Genomic DNA, 16,677 nt, shown 5'->3' with positions numbered 1-16,677 from the left:
TAGAGACTTATTTGCCTTTACCCTGGGCCCAGAATCCAAGTGCCTCTAGCCAAGTCAGTCCCCCTTTCTGAGCAAAGGTCCTTACCCTGGGCTTGGGAGGGGGACTTCTGAGATGGGGCAGCAGTCACTGTGGGCCCTGGTCAACCACTGGTATTCTGGGAAGGCCCAACTACAGGTCAACAAAATCCCTTGAGGCCTTTGTTCTGCTGAGGGACGTGCTGGCAGGGCTGCCTTCCTGCACAATGAGCACAATAAGCCTTCCTGCAATTCTCATCCACTGGTCCTCAAGTCAGCCAGAAGTAGGTTAATTCATCCTCCATGACAGCCTTGTACATCCCCGAGGCTGCTCCCACAGCCCAGCAAGAGTTTCTCTTCCAGGATTTGTTGCCCCAACTTTCAACGATATTCTTTGCTGTTATTATTGTGGTTTTCAACTATATTCTTAAGATAAGGTCCTAAATCATCCATCCATTCAAGTAACTCTCCCTTGCATTCACTCTAGCTTGTCAAACCCTAGTGTCATATCCAGAAGTGAAGTTGAGGTACCATGTGTGGAAATACAGTACGTGGTTTAACCAGCACAGATCACAGAGGGACTGTGAGCTTTCTTGCTTGGGATACTTTGTTTCTATTAAAACTGTCATCAAATTGTCTATTCTTTGTAACCTCATCATACTACCAACTTATACTGCACTCCCTCTGTCAACAAATCCCCCTCAGGCTTTCTCCCATGGACTGAGCTTAAACCTCTTCTTCCCCTGCATGTGTATACTCTAGATGATTTGGAGCTTAAAACAGGACTCTGCTGTCACTCGGCTAGGGTTTCGAGCAGTCCAGATATTTCTGAAACCTGGCTCTGACACACATCATATTGGCATTTCCCCCGACTTCACATCACTGACAAAACTGATAAACTTGCCATCCATGTTCTCATCCCAGGCTTTGATTAAACAGTGAACAGGACAGGGCCAGGCAGACGGGCTGACAGACTGACATCATTACTCTTTGGGTATGCTCATCCAACCGATTATAATCAACCCAACCATTCCACCGCTACGTCCCTCACCCTCCTGGATGTTCTGTAGACATTTCTGTGTTTTGCCAACGATGATGTCAGAAGATACTCTCCAAATGTCTTGCTCACCCCCACCTATATGAGGTCTATAGCACTTCCTTTATCTACCAGGTAAGAAATAGGTTAAGTGTTTCTAAAAAGGCAGTGAGGAAGGTCTGGCAGGCCTGACTCTCTGTGAAAGCAGGCCTCACTGTTTTTCCTTAGGGAGTGTTCACAGCCTACTCACTGAACAATCTAGCCCAGAGTTTTCCCTGTGAGTTGACACCAAGCTCGCTAGTCTAGAGAGTGAAAGATGCTTTTCGCATCTTGGAACTTCTGAGTGCTTTCAGTCTGCCAACACCTCTCTCCCATTCCCTCAGAGATTACTGACACCAGCTTCCTGAATCTCATCTGCCAATTGGACTGGTATTCTGGGGTGCAATACATGTGGACCAGGAGATTGGAAATCATGGCTTCAATCCTCTTTTATCAATGCCTGTGTGATTCTTCCTAGTCTGATAACCATTCTATTTGAGATGGAAGCTAACAGAACTAGAGTAAATTTTTGCTGCCTGTCTGTCTCTGATTTAACATCTGTCTGTTCAAACAACAGGACTTAGGTTTTCTTCTTGTTGTTCCAAACAGAAGTATAAAAAATAGTCCTTTTTGTTGATCATAGCACTTTTTTGCAAGACTTAGCTCTTCTTGACCTAAGAAAAGTTTCAGCTTTTCTTGACCCTGTTCCTTAAAGTTGGTGTTGGTCTAACATACTTCTAGCCTTTGTTCAAATTCTTCAAAAATATTCTGAGTTACATAAAGACTTCTCTACATATCTGTACTGGTCGCCAGAGATATTACACTTCCTTTCAGTTTTCAGGGGACTATCCATAATAATAATAAGAGATACCAACTATGAAGTCATTTCCTACTCCAGGGGATCTTCCAGACCCAGGGCTAGAACCCATGTCTCCTGTGCCTCCTGCATTGGCAGGTGGATTCTTTACCATTGCACTACCTGGGAAGCCCAACTATGAAGCCAGGTCCTATGCTAAACCCTGTATATATTTGTTCCTTTCATTTCTATAACAACCCTATTGTTGTTGTTCAGTCACTAAGTCATGTCTGACTCTTTGTGACCCCACAGACTGCAGCATACCAGCCTTCCCTGTCCTTCACTATCTCCCGGAGTGTGCTCAAACTCATGTCCATAGAGTTGGTGATGCCATCCAACCATCTCATCCTCTGTCACCCCCTTCTCCTCCTGCCCTCAGTCCTTTCCAGCATCAGGACCACAATGACAGAAAACTAGTCAAAATGACCACATGGATCACAGTCTCGCATAACTCAATGAAGCTATAAGCCAAGCCGTGCAGGGCCACCCAAGATGGACAGGTCACGATGGAGAGTTCTGACAAAACATGGTCCACTAGAGAAGGGAATGGCAAACCACCTCAGTATTCTTGCCTTGAGAACCCCATGAACGGTATAACAACCTTATAAGTAGGTATTATTTTTCCCATTTTACAGATGAAGAAACTGAAACTCAGATACTTAAATAACTAGACCCAAATCGCACAATGAGGCAATAAAGGGCTGAGACAAAACCCCTAGGTCTTCCTGATGCCAGCAAACATGTAACCACAATATTTCTTCTTAAGAGCCTCCCATCGCTTTGAGTGGTCTTTCCTTCTGGGGTTTCCAAGGCCACGAAGACACATCTATTTTTTCCCCTGAACTCTTAAAAAGAATTGCTTCCTAGAAGCCACAGCAGGGCTTCCCAAAGGGTATTCGATGGAATTTTAATTTAAGACACACTTTTAGAAAAGCAGATGTGGCAAGGGCTGGATGCAGCACACTGCAACTCTGATGAGAGATTCATAAAATGTTGGCATTTCGAGGACTCTGAGGAGGACTATGGAGGGCAAACAAACCAGTTTCACTTTGTGTAAGCCAGTATCTTCCAAGCTTAGCCACAGGAACCCCTTGTCACTTAATCCCCAACAAAGTCCCTTACAAGGTTGTAGGGACCCTCCGTCTGGGGACCACTGACCAAGCAGTGTTCTGACAGGGCCCAGGGTTTTCCCTCCTAAACCCTGCTCTGCCTAAGTACTTTGTCCCAAGGACCTGGCATGCCTACGGCATCAGCCTCCCTGCCAGTCAGATGCACAGCGAGGCACTCCATCAGCTCCTTCACCCCATGGCAAGACACTATCAAGAGGCCTGTCAGACAGTTATACAACGCTCACCTTGAGCTCTCAGCCTGATGCTGGGGACGCTGAAGTTCCTCTGAGTGACCAGGGATTACCTTAGTGCGAATTCTGTGATTTTTACCTGGAATATGTCATTCTTTTCACTACACAGGGTAAGCTGTAACAGCTCCTACAATATCACTTCTTTGACTTTCCTCAATACCTCTAACATACTTTCCACTTCCCGTTATTCCCTTTTTAGGCTATACACACTGACTTCCTGCTACGCAAGATGAGCTTTTAGCTCCCTTTCATCTCACACTCCCTGCTTCCCAAGATAACTGTACTGTAAGTTTGTTTGGATCACTATTAAGTGTTTAAGTTATTATACAATACTAATGCTATTTACAACTGAACTTCCCTGGTAGTTCAGCTGGTAAACAATCTGCCTGCAATGTGGGAGACCTCAGTTCTGTCCCTGGGTTGGGAAGATCCCCTGGAGAAGGGAACAGCTACCCACTCCAGTATTCTTGCTTGGAAAAGTCCATGGACAGAGAAGCCTGGCAGGCTACAGTCCATGGGGTCAAAAAGAGTCAGACATGACTGAGTGACTTTCACTTCACTTTCATGTAGTATTTACTATGATTACTCTTCCTTTTTAGTGTAATTTTCTATTTTCCTTGTATTTAATAACTGTATTGTTTTCTATGAATTTCAATAATTCAATCCTAAACTAACTACCATGGCCTGCAGATTGTCCCAAGACTTTCAAATAGAGCAAATATTTATCAATTTTATCTTCTTAAAGACATTTCTCCAGAGGATCCTTCCAAATGACTCCAGTCTGAACTCACTGCCCTCCATTCTTGCTACACAGGTGTCCTCACGGGATCATCCTTCACCTTCACGCTTGCGATTCCTCTCCCCTCTTTCTCATATGGGATCCCGTTTCTTATTTACCGAGTATTTTCTTCACTCATTTCGATGGAGCATATCCTCTAGCAGATTTCACTTTATTTTTTAGTATGCTTCTCTCTGATCTGTTACCTTCAGGAGTTTTCAGGCAAACTAACACCAGCTTTACTCTGTGCACTGGTTTGGAGACTTTTGTGGCCTTCTTTCCAGTTATTTTTTTCCTGATGAGGGGCAGACACCTCCTCTACTTTTATCCTCTTTAACAGGATGAGATGAGGCGTGGATCTGGATTCAAAAATCTCACAGTTCAAATTTTGGCTCTGAACCTTCTTAATCTTGGCTCATTGACCCAGGATAAGTTATAAAATCTAGCTAAGCCTCTGTGTTCTAGTTTGTAAAATGGGGACAGAAGTAATCCACAATACAGGGCCTGGCACATGGTGATACTTAGTGAAAATGCCTGCTTGGCCACAGAACCTGTCCAGCCCAGGATCCTTCCTGTATTGGGAACACTGAGCAATGGTTTACGGGATGGCTCAGAGGCACGCCTCAGTAATTCAGCAACTGATCTAAATCTTCCCATTTCTTTCTTTTTTACCACCTGTCTATATAACACATTCTATATTTACACTTCCCACTGTATAAGGGGACTTTTTATATATCCTAACACGCCTTCTCCTTCCAACGTCAGGAGAGACTCCTTGTTTCTAGTACTGCACAGATCGCAGTACATGCTCTGGTCACCCTACCCACATGTCACAGGTTGACAGAACCGTAGCCATGTTTCCTCTCCACCCTGCTCTCAACAGATTGCAAAGTCTTAATTTTTCCATTTTAGCTTAAGGGTGTTGGTCATATTCTATCAATGGCAGCAAGTGTAGAAAGGAGAAGAGCCCAACCACCGTGACTCCTTTTAGCCACAATCCCAGTCCTGTGACAGTGATGACGTCTGACCTGGCTACACAACTTGGGGCCTTCTCCTTGGGGACGCCGGGGAACAGGAACCAGGGCACCCGGGTTGGCAACGATTCAGAAGTGAAGTGGGTTTGGCCTGCTGAGCCCAGTCCAACCTCTGGCTTCTGCCCACTAGCCTGAGAGATTGTTCCTTTTGCTTTCAGATTGCTGACGAAAGCGCTGAACTTTCCAGAGAAAGAAGCACTTGCAGGTCTCCCTTCAGGGCAGGACTGGGACAGGGTGTGGGTGGGAGCAAGGGCCCCAGCTTACCTCCACAGTTACTGTTATCGCTGAGTTCAGACAAATTCTCTGATGAGGATGACACAAGAAGTAAAAGGCCTTAAAAGGGCATTGGTAAACACCAACAACCAAATGACAAAATGCAGTATTTTCACTGTGAACATCCCAAGGAGAAAAACGTGATGATAGAATAGTGGGATGGAGTGTGGGTGAAGAAAACAGAGTGAGGAAGGATTGTGTTAAGGTTGGTGGATCCCTTCATCAACTACGAATTCCTCTGGGCACGAGGGACCTCCACCCTGCAGCTGCGTGGTCTGACTTGGGTGGGGGACGAGGACCCCTGCTCTCCTGAATGAGCCAGCTCCAGTCAGAGCCCTTGGCTTTCTGCTTCCTGAGACACTGAGTCACTTCCTCTCTCCAGCTCTCACCTTTGAACCTTCCTTTCCCCTTCCCTGGAGAAGTGACTCACTGCTCAAGTGTTGGGTGACACTGAGGATCAAGGATGGGTGATAAAAATACTGATTGTGCAACTCAAGGAGGAGGAGATGTAGTGTGGACTGAGAATTTCAATGTGCTGGCCATGAACTCTGAGGCTGGGGTATTAACAACGGCCACAGCTTCACCTCTTTGGGGAAGTGGACGGAGAATGGAGTTCAAACAGAAATTCATCCGGGCAGGACCGCTTTGGAGCCCTCGTTCTGCCCTTTCAAATGTGTATTTCTGAGAAGGGCACCTAAAGGCAGGTGCTCAAGACAGCAGTGGATCACAGGGGCCTGGGCCCTTCCCCTCGTCAGCTCTGTGGGGCCTGGCAGGGGCCCTGAGAACAGGGCTGTTTCTTTTTCTTTTGGGCTTTCTCTCCAGTGAAAACAACCGTATTTCCCCAGGGTGGGAGGGGTGAGGGGAGTAAACATGACACGTGGGCTCCTGGCGGGTCACTGTGCTGACATGATGGAGCCCCGGGAGCAAGGTTATCCAGGCCGGCCCTGTGTGTGGGACGTGACGGCAACAGCCCAGCTGTTTTCCCAGATAGAAACTCACCTTCCTTCACCCAATTCACTGGATGCAAACGAGATATTGTCTTCTTCTAATTAATCTTCATGGGCCTCATAGGCTGAACAAAACAAAACACATGCGTGCTAAGTCGCTTCAGTCATGTCTGACTCTTTGCGACCCTAAGGACTGTAGCCCATCAGGCTCCTCTGTCCATGGGATTCTCTAGGCAAGAATACTGGAGTGGGTTGCCATTTCCTTCTCCAGGGGATCTTCCCGACCCAAAGATCAAACCTGTGTCTCTTACATCTCCTGCATTGGCATTGGTAGGCAGGTTCTTTACCACTAGCGCCACCTGGGAAGCCTGAAAACAAAACACAGTTTTCTTTAAAGAATGACTCCTTGGCCAGGTCACAAGCTCTTCAAGATAGGGACTGAGGCAGTAGGGAACCCCTCTTCAAACGGCCAAACACATGGGAGCAGAGACACTCATTAAAGTGGAGAGAAACGTACATTGTGTTCTGGTGCATGTTGGGGGGAAGGTACAGCTGACAATGCCATGACGGAAGAAATCATGCTACAAAACTTTAATTTTCCAGAAAGTTAAGGCAACAAGAAAAAAAGCCTTAAGTGCTGCTGGTGCAATTCCAGAAGACTGAAAGAGCTCAGTGATGATGGTTAGTGTACTTTTTAAAGGTACCTCACCACAAAGGGTTTCTCCTACAGCCAGGAACCTTCCCTACCAACACATGTGCACACACACCCAGGAGCCCTGCCCCTCTTTGCGGGGGGGGGGGGGGGGGTGTGGGGGGGTGTGGGGGGTTGTTATGTGATCCAGAGAGCTCCCTAGAGGCTCCCCAGCCTCGGTCAGTGAGTCACTGCAGAGGGAAAAGGAGGAGGGCTGGTACACCGAGGCAGCTTCCCAGCACTGGAGCAAGCATACAGAGAGGCAAGCCTCGCCACGCAGTACACCTGACCACACTCATCTCCCAGTCCCTGTGTGGAGGCTGGGGAGCACAGGCCGGGCTCCATACCACAGTCCACGTCTAAGCCAGCCACTTCAGACACGGGATGCCAGTGACTCTTCCCCCACTGACCCAGGTCCTTACAAATGCTGGCAGGCACAGTGCCTAAGCCGGACTCCCCTCAGTGGCACAGAGGAGTTGCTTCCCAAACTCACGAGGGCGGGCAGTGGGAAGGGAGGCGCCAGCAAGCCGAAGGAGGCTTTTCTCAACTGATCATCTTGGGAAAAGCCAGATACAAATTTCACGGCTGGAATGCAGGGGTTGTGAAACGCTGGAAGAAGCCCCAAAGAGGGCCAAGGGCTCCCCTTCTGGGAAGGCGGTGGGAGGAGGGCTGGTAGGGGCGAGTGGGAGAGGAGCAGGTTACCCAGAGGGGCCTGCCTGTCCGGAAAGCAGGAAGTGAGGACTCAAGAAAAGAAAGAAATCCCCTAGCCCTGAAGTGGTGGAGGGGCCAGAGGTATGGCTGATTTTGTTTCTGAATATGAGGGCAACGAGGCTTCGTGTCAAGAAGGAACTGTGATATAAACGAGCCAACTATGACACATCTCGTTATCTCGGGGATTTGGAAGCACTGAGGCTGGCAGCATGTCCTCCTCGAGTTAAATACAAACAGTAAGCTTCTAACTTGGGGCTTCAGCCTGGACCTTGGCCTCAAGGTTTTTATTCATGCTCCGACTCGTGAGAAGGGGTCAGCCTGGGAGGGGGAGAGACAGGTCTGGAGTGTCCCTCACGTGGGCCCTGAGGAGTTAACACCATGTTAACGGCTGAGGGATGGCCCTAAGCGCCACCCTTTCCTCACCAAGCCACTTATTAGCCTCTCTGTACCTCAGCCTCCTCACTTAGGAAAGGGGGATAATAATATTATCTACTTTACAGACTGACCACAAGGGTGGTATTAATACAAAGCCCTCGGAACATGACCCGGCACACGCGCTTTACCAGTAGTGTTGGCTGCTACTGAGATGGGAAAGAGCAAGCGTCTGAGACCCCCAGGCAGGCCAGAGCCCCGCTGCTCATGGCCAGGCTCCATGGGCTCTTCTGGTCCTCCGCTCTATCTCCACAGCCTCCTCAAACCACGTTCGGCCCTGTGAGGACCACGCCTTGGAGTCCCCGCCCAGAAAGCCTGACTAAAGAAAAACTGGACGCAAAGACACAACACAGCCCGTGCCCACTGTGGCCCCACGGAGAGGGGAGCAAACACTGGTGCCAGCACATTTTGGGTCAGCTTTCTCAGTCGCCTCCAGGCCGTTTATCTGAAATGGGGTCAGCTCCCAGGTTGGGCAGCACAGATATTACACTTGTGCTTGCTGATGTGAATGGAGTCCACCGCCACTGATCCTGAGATAACAGGGAGCTGGAGACTGGGGGGCAGGGGGTGGTGTTGGAAAATGTTCTTAGGAAAGGAGGAGGAACCAGTTCTCAACCAAATGCTAGCAGATTGGTAAGGTCACTGATAACCTCAGAGGAGACAGTGCTGATTCCCTTCCGACTTAGATTCCAGCGCCTTAGAGATGCGACTGGGTCCCTGAGCTGCGGGGTGGGGCGAGGAGCCCAGAGGGTTGCACCTCTGCTCTTCTCTCTCCCACCTCTCTGCAGCTCAGCCAATTCAGGCCAGAGTGGGGGCTGCAGCTCTACCTGTCTGCAGACTGCCCGTGGACCAGGTCCGGTCCCCACTGCCCAGCGGACTGAGTCTGAGCTAGATGTGAGCATCCGAGAATCTTGAGCCCCTTTTGCTGGGGCTGCAGCAGCTGGAAGTATGCCCAAGACAGGGCGTGAGAGCTCAGGCTTGTTCCAGATCTACAACAGGGGCAAATGGGGTACCTCCACACGAGTCCCTTCCCTTCTGCCCAGAAACCGAGACTTTCAGAGGTAAGGGGCCATCTGAACTAAGACCATCTACAAGTTATGGGGCAATCTGTTTGATACTTAAAACCTTCAAGTACCTCCCAACCTCCCACCAGTGCCAACAGGACCCAGAGGAAGAGGCCCAGCTCAGGGCATGGGAAGAAGTATGGCCCTGGGATGGGAGCCAGACTCCCAGGTGGAGAGTTTCCAGATACCCTACAACTCCGCCTGGCACTCTGTTGCTGCCAAGGGAGGATGGTGCCTTCAGCCAGCTCCTTCAAGGCAGCTGGCTGCAGAAACCCACTGGCTAAAGTTAAAAGCTGCTCAGAGGTGCAGTGGAAGCTTCTCCAGGCTTTTTCCAAAGAGCTCCACTCTCACAGCTTCTGGATGGCAGATTCGCCAGGTGGGCCACCTCAGGCAGCCAGAGCAACTCTCCCTACTCCACAATCTGCTCCCTGGTTCCAGCCTCAACTTTAACCAGCCAGGCCTTCCCCATTCCATCCCCGTCAGCTCCATCTCTTGCTTGTTAAAATTCTAGGGCAACTTCAAGGCCCATCTCATGTACTTCCTCCTCCAGGAAGCCCTCCCTAACTACTCAAGATCATGCTGCCTTGTCCCTTCTGTAGCACATTAAATCACTGCTGCTTCTGGGGGTCATGGATGAGGAACTGGAGATAGAATTCTAAGTAACTAATTCCAACAAATTACATCCACAGCCAGAATCATGCCAATTAATTAATTCATTCAGTTCATGTGTTCCCAAAAGAGCCCACACCCCAGATGGCCCTCTGGGTCCTGAGCCTGCCGCACAGTGAATGTGTAATAAAGACTTCTCAGAAGAAGGACGGATCACCCTGGACTTGCAGGAGTGGTCCGCCTCCCTTTTAGCCCAGGACACAGCAACTTCCTCTCTGGCAGGCAGGGCTGCTGCTCTGGGCTGCCAGTTCCCAGGCTGCCCCTGCCAGCAGCTATTCCCTGGAGTTGCCCTGGGACCAAGGGCAGAGGTGGGGGGTGCCCAGCTCCAGCTCTGCCCACCATTTGTCCCCATCAGAGGAGGACAGGTCAACAGGAAGTATATCTGACCTCTCGGGTGGTCAAAAGTCTCTCCAAAGAGCTCGTGGACAGATAGCAGAGGCCTGAGAGGACTTCCCTTCCCTGGGCCCCCTGGAAGGGAGGCAGGAAGAAGGGCCTCAGCAGCAGGCATCCAGTCTGGGGCTGGCCAGACAGGGAGGCCCCTGGGGTTGCAGCTATCAGCCGGAGACCAGGCTCCAGGAAGGAAGGAAGGGCAACTCTGGCTGAGGCCGAGATAAGAAGGGGAATGGTGCTCAGCACAATGGGCTCCCACAAGGCTGAGAGGCCCCAAGTCAGATTTTGCCCCAACTTGGCCTTCCATCTGCTCACACAGCCCGTGTAAATATTTACTGTTGTTTATACTTCAGGTCCGCTGGGTCCCCTCCGAGGCCCTTATGACCATGGATCTGTGTGCCCCAGAGACCCTGAGTCCATCCAGCAAGGCCTCTGGGCATTGTTCTCTCTCATGCAAGCCATAGGGACAGGCTCTGAAGGACAGAACTGCTCCTATGTCCCAGTCCCGGGACACTGCTGTCAGGAAGCTGGACTGACCCCCTCTGTGGGTGGGCAACTTACGGGGCCCGGTCGTGGGTGAGGCCGTTCTGTCGCTGAGGGTTGATTGGTGGGAGGACGGGTTTGCTGTTGATCTCAAGTCCTCTCCTCAAGGTCTCCCGGATCTGCTCTGTGTCTGCAATGACACCACCAAGTTACCCGATGGCTCTCTGGGCCCCAGCAGCCTTATTCCTGTCCTTAGATCCTGGCTCTGCAGATGAGCTGGGGAAAGGCCCCCGAGAAGGCTGGTCCTGAGGCCACTCCAGCTATCAGCTGTGAGATCTGAGTGCAGCGTGCGGACACGGGGCAGATGCGGCATTGTGTGCTCCTGAAACATCTGGTCTGAAGAGCACCACTCTTGTAGAAGACAAGGAGTGGCCCCTGGACCACAGAAGGGTACCCTCCAAGGCAGGGCTCTCCTCCACTATCCTTCCTTTCCTGCATCACAGGCCCTAGGCTTACCCCTAACACAGCTCCAAACAGTGACTCACAAGACAGCCGCTGCCCAAGACCACCCAGGAATTCTCCCCGCTTACTGGGTGCCAGTAAGGGCTGCAAGTGCTCTGCAGTGAACGGGCAGGTGTCCCTGACACAAGTTTTTGGGTTCGGGGTGGTCAGCTGGTGTCTGGTCGTGCCATCCTTGCCCCTGGGGCCAGGTCAGTGGGATGCTGAGTCATATTCCCACCTTGGTCCCATCCCAGGGAACCGTGCCTCTCCATGGATCTGCCAAGGATCAGGAGGTGAGAAAAGAGTCTCTTGGTGGAATTATTTCTTTGCAAGATGCTTTGCTGGTCTTTGGGGGTAAAGCTTACTACTCTGGTCCTGAGATTTTGGTCTAAGACTAAATACTGAGATTTTGGTCTAAGACTTACTTCCGCAAATACACACTAAAAAGCAAATTAATGTTGGTTGATCAAAGGGTGGGTTTAGGGTAGATGCTGAACATGATTAGTGACTTTTCTATCTGTTTGATTTGTTATAGCAGCATGGATCTTACTTAAAATTTTTTTTTTTAAATAGCCAATAATGGTTGAAATTTTGGACAAAGCTGTGAATCCCTCCTTCAATTAGCCCTTTTTTGCAAAAGCAACTGAATGAGTCTAATAACTGTACACTCTCTCAGAACCTCCCTGGGACTTGGCACATCATTAGAACAAGCAGGAAGGAAAGAAAAGGGTCAGATATTTGCATGAGGGATTTAAGTTGTTCTTTATGGAAAGAAAACCTTTTAAAAGTGCTATCACATGTATTTGTATTTTATGCAGGACCAAGTATCTTAATCTTCAAAAGGTAAAGAAAAGGGGAAGAATAGAGAAAGGAAGGAGAGAGAGCAGCTATAAGCATGTATCTTTATATATGGCTGCTTTTCTTTTGAAGATATTTAGGGATGCCCTTTCTTTAAAACCATGACTGTTTCTCTAGCCAAGACCAGCATGGTGAGCTTCCAACAGGAGAGCCATACCCTCCTTCTCCAAGGCCCACCCCCAGGTTTAGAGGTAAGGGTGCTTGCCCCTGCCCCTTACCTTGTATCTGCAAGACAGTGTGTGTGTTGGGGGGGTAAAGTCTATAAACTGGTCTCACACTCAGGCCTTTCCCATCTGAGGCCTGGGCAGGCCTGAGGCCAGTGATCCTCGGGTCTGGCACGGCTTTCAGGCTAGAGCTGGGCCCTGTGTCAATTCTGTGGGTGGCCGGGGCTTGTTCTCCTGCACTTGGGTGGACTATGGCCATTTCCTGTAACTGTTCTAGGGCTTCCACTCACCTCCCTGACCTCAGATTGCAAGGGGAAAATCTAAAACACAATGGTCCCTGCTGGAGGTGCAACGTGAAACACACATACACACACACACACAAAACCCAGGAGAAATGGGTCAGTAAAGCTCCCTCCATTCCACCTTGCTAGAGATCTCACTGGCACTTTAAATCCTGCCAAGAAATGGTAAAACCCAGCCTGGGCAAGGGGAAGGTGAGGCCCCCACCTTTGCCAGAGAGCCGCCGGGGCTGAGCAGCCACACAGATGCTCCGGCTATCCTCGTCATCCTCGGGGGGCCGGCTCAGGTCATCCCAGGCGCACTTGGCGCTGACACCACTCAGGTTGGAGCCATCTGTCTCGATGCCTTTGTCAACTCGCTCCTGCTTGGAAAGAACCAAAGAGTCAGAGTTCCTTCAGCCAACCGGTGGCCCAAGGTCACCACCACCTTTCCCATATTTACTGAGCCTCAATAAGAGCTAAGGGCTTCCTTGGTGGCTCAGCGGTAAAGAATCTACCTGCCAATGTGGGAGAGGCGGGCTCGACCCCTTGGTAGGGAAGATACCTTGGAGAAGGAAATAGCAACCCACTCCAGTCTTCTTGCCTGGAGAATCCCAGGGACAGAGGAGCCTGGTGGGCTGCAGTCCACGGGGTCAAAAAGAGCTGGACATGACTTAATGACCAAGCACGAGCATGAGTAAACGCTAAGCATGGGACAGGTGTCAGAAGAACAGGATTCCTGACTCTTTTCCACCCTGGTTACTAATGAATGACGGTCTCTGCCAGCCACTGGGCTCCTCCAAGAGAACCAGGAGTTCGGGGAGCTGGGAAGAATGAAAATCCCAAAGGAAACTTCTCCTCACTCATTAGACTTCCAGTATAGTGACCTTCACACCTGTTTCAGAGCCCTGACTCTGCCCACCCTGTGCTGGCCTGTAGAGCTGACGTAGCACGGCCAGGAACTACCTCCTGGAGGAAAGGCACAGTCCTTCCACTGCTGACTGATCATCCGGCCCTGCCTCAGAGGCCAGTGTGGAAGCCAGCCACAGGCGGGAGAGACTGGGACTCAGCCCCATCTCTCCTGCTCCACACCTGCAGTTTCTTCTTCCAACAGCAGAGGGTGTGGTCACACGGTGATGAGCCCCCAGAGAGCAGAAGGGCAGGACTCTCCCTGTGGCATCACTGACTTGTTTAGCCAAGGATTCTGGATGGAGATTCTTTTCCATTTCTTAGACTGAACTAGCGGCCGGGAGGGCGGTGAGCATCTCAAACCCCACCAGAGGTCCTGCCTTCACACAGGCCTTGACGTTGTGGAGTCCAAACACTCTCCAAATGGCCTCAAGGAAGAGGTGAACACAAACACGCTGGGATTTCTGGTGAAACACAGGTGTGCTGTTGGGCTCTGGATGAAAGGTCATCTGAGAGGCTCCCGCAACCTTGCTCATAAACAGTCGTGTGGGCCAAATAAAGCTCCTGAGTCAGGACCTCAATGAGAATCTGCTCCTCCCTGTCTGGGGACCTTTCCCCATGGCTCCACAGGCCCAAACTGGCCTGCTGCTTGGCTGGGGAGCCTGTCCAGGAAGCACGAGATAAGCCTACAGAGAGGGTCCTTGCTTCTGGACACCAGGCAGCAGGTGGCCCTGGCCTGATGTCTCCTTCCCGTCAGCACCCCACCCCCCCGCCCCATCTCCAGGGCTCCCATCAGCCCAGGCAAAGCTGGGGATTTTGAGCAGAGGCAGGGAGGCTGACGACAGGGAGTGGCTCTCTGTGCCCTAGGCAGGGGCATGTGGGTGCTGGTTTGCTCAGGATAGAGTCTATGTTTTCCTTCTCCACTGGCCACCTTGGGGCCCCTCACCTAAGCAAGAAGCTGAAGGCATCTCTTGGCTCAATGAGCTCAGCCCACTTACTTTATGAGCAAGCAAGTAAGGGTGAAGACGCCGAGGAGTCTGGGGACTTGTTCCCGCACACAGCTGGCTAGTGGTAGAGTGTGGAGCAAAGGGCCAGGAGCAGCTCTAAAACGAACCAGCTGCAAGTAGACCCCAGAGACACAAGTGAGCATAGAGCAGCTCCCACTGGATGCACACTGAGGTGCTCCTGCTTGCTTTAAAGAACAACAGTGCTCTGGGTCCTGCTGGCTGGCCTTAGGGGCACCCGAAAACTAGAAAGGAGAACTGTTCTCGGCATGTAGAGCAAGGACAGGCTGCTTACCCTAGTAGCTTAAAGGATCAGGTGTTTCTTAGCACTTGGCACTTAGGACAGGGGCCAAAGCAACAGCCCACGGTGCCCTGTGCTGGATCCCAGTGTGGCTGCAGAACAAGGGCTTAGGGAAACACAGCCATGTGGTTCCAGTTCTTGCACAAGCAGAAGCTACTAGGAAACCAAGTTAAAGGAGAGATAACAGGATTCTGGCAGTGATTGGAAAGCTTCGGTGTTCAAGGCACTAGGTAAATAGAGGAGCATCATCTGTGAATGAGTAGGCTTCTGCCTGAGAACTCCCAGGTCTGCAGTAAGGAGTCCAGGGACCCCAAGCTACCTGTCTGCCTGCTACCTCTCTCTACCCACTCTCAGCCTTCCTAAAAGACACAAAAACAGGCAGCTGCCTGTGGCCTGTGAGATTTCTAGAGAGGCATAAAATGTTCAGAGATGGCAATGACTTGCAAAGGGCAAGGGCAAAAGAGGAGAAGGCAGGCATGTGCCAGGCACATTATTGGCTGTCTGCAGTTCCTGCTTCATGAGTAGCCCATAAGAAACAGAGTTATGCTCTACATGGCTTTCAAAATTCATCTGCATACAAACAGTGCTGCTTATAAAAAACCCAGAGATGACACTGACACTCTGTACAGGTGGGCCATACACAGCGAGTGGGAACGGCCGACCTCTGTGTATAAAGATTTTCTTTTATAGATCAAGGGATACCAACCTTCCCAGGGGAGGAGCTCGGGGTCCAACTGCCCAAGATGAAAATGATCTGAAAAAGGGTAGGATCTTTAGACCAATCAGCACTCACCCCCGCAGCTGGGCTGTGGGGTTGCTGTCACCTGTTCCACTGTCTGCCATGGTGTGGCAGTGGCAGTAGGAAGGTTTTCTGAAAGGAAGTCCGTGTTCTAAGAAGGGGAACGTGGCAGGATGAATCCCAGACAAGCAATACCCATTATACTGATTTTCTTCCTTGCTGGTGATCCAATATTTTGGTCAGGTATATTGATGTATAATTTGCATTCAATAAAATCAATCCTTTTAAAATGCAGGAAAATGTATGTCGAAGACAATTTTTCCTGGACTGAACTCTCTGCTCCCTTATGTACTCTGCAGAATTCAGGGAACAAATTACATATCACGCCATATTTCTACTCACTCACAAATACAGCTCCTCTGTTTTCCCAGTAGGAAAGCCAGGGTTATGTGGCAGAGGCCTAGGCACAGTGTGCTAGAAAGGTTTTCCTCACTCAAGACATACTTGCAGGTGCGGGTCGATCTCAAATATGGTCTCTCCCCTCCGCATGTCAGTTATCAGCCAGGGGCCGCCAGCACTGTGGACAAGGAAAGGGGACAGGATGGTAACTGAGGGGTTGGGGCTGATGGGCTGGTCTACAGCCTTCCCTGTTCGCTGCCCCAGGCCCGGGACACAGGGTACTAGTGGCCAAGGGACAGCCAGGGGTAGCGATCAGGGAGGCCCAGTGTGAAAACCCAGAGTCTGAGCAGTAATGTGAGGGAGAAGGAGGGGCTCCCAACCCCTGGCCTGGGGAGCCTGCCCCCAGCTCCTGGCGCAGGCGTGCACTCACACGGGTACCGTCCGCAGCAGCTCCAGGATGCCCTGCCCGTTCCACTGCTGGGCTGCGTGGAGCTCCTCGGTGCAGACGCCGACAATCTGAGACCCGGGGACAAAGATGCCATTGTGTGTTAATGACCAGTCCTCCCACCCATCCAGAAGGTCAGCCACACAGGCTCTCTCAGTGTCCCCAAACCTGGGGGACCACAGGCAAGATCTGTGCTCTGGGGTTGATGTGTCCAAAATAGGATGGTTCCCTTAGAAAGGAACTGCAGCCTGACTAGGAGGCAGATGGGTCCACAGGTGGGCACCAAGGTCTGACCCTTGCC

At 50.7% G+C, this 16,677-nt stretch overlaps 1 protein-coding gene across 2 annotated transcripts in view; it reads right to left on the bottom strand.

Moving 5' to 3' along the window:
• Positions 1–16,677, bottom strand: part of SUFU (SUFU negative regulator of hedgehog signaling) — a 106,024-nt gene that overhangs the window by 19,751 nt on the left and 69,596 nt on the right. Inside the window, exons 5-8 of one of the 2 annotated variants that reach the window (XM_020897881.2) lie at positions 16,362–16,447; positions 16,037–16,109; positions 12,809–12,962; positions 10,857–10,968 (exon numbers count right to left, since the gene is read on the bottom strand). In XM_020897881.2, coding sequence (XP_020753540.1) covers positions 10,857–10,968; positions 12,809–12,962; positions 16,037–16,109; positions 16,362–16,447 — 425 coding nt within the window. Of the gene's footprint in view, positions 1–10,856; positions 10,969–12,808; positions 12,966–16,036; positions 16,110–16,361; positions 16,448–16,677 lie in introns of both variants that reach the window. The other variant, XM_020897880.2, reaches the window with a different exon arrangement.

Source organism: Odocoileus virginianus, chromosome 7 (assembly GCF_023699985.2).
Source record: "Odocoileus virginianus isolate 20LAN1187 ecotype Illinois chromosome 7, Ovbor_1.2, whole genome shotgun sequence".
In the NCBI taxonomy this organism is placed as follows: domain Eukaryota; kingdom Metazoa; phylum Chordata; class Mammalia; order Artiodactyla; family Cervidae; genus Odocoileus; species Odocoileus virginianus.
The sequence above is the reverse complement of the archived record's forward strand: the minus strand, read 5'-3'. Positions and strand labels throughout refer to the sequence as shown.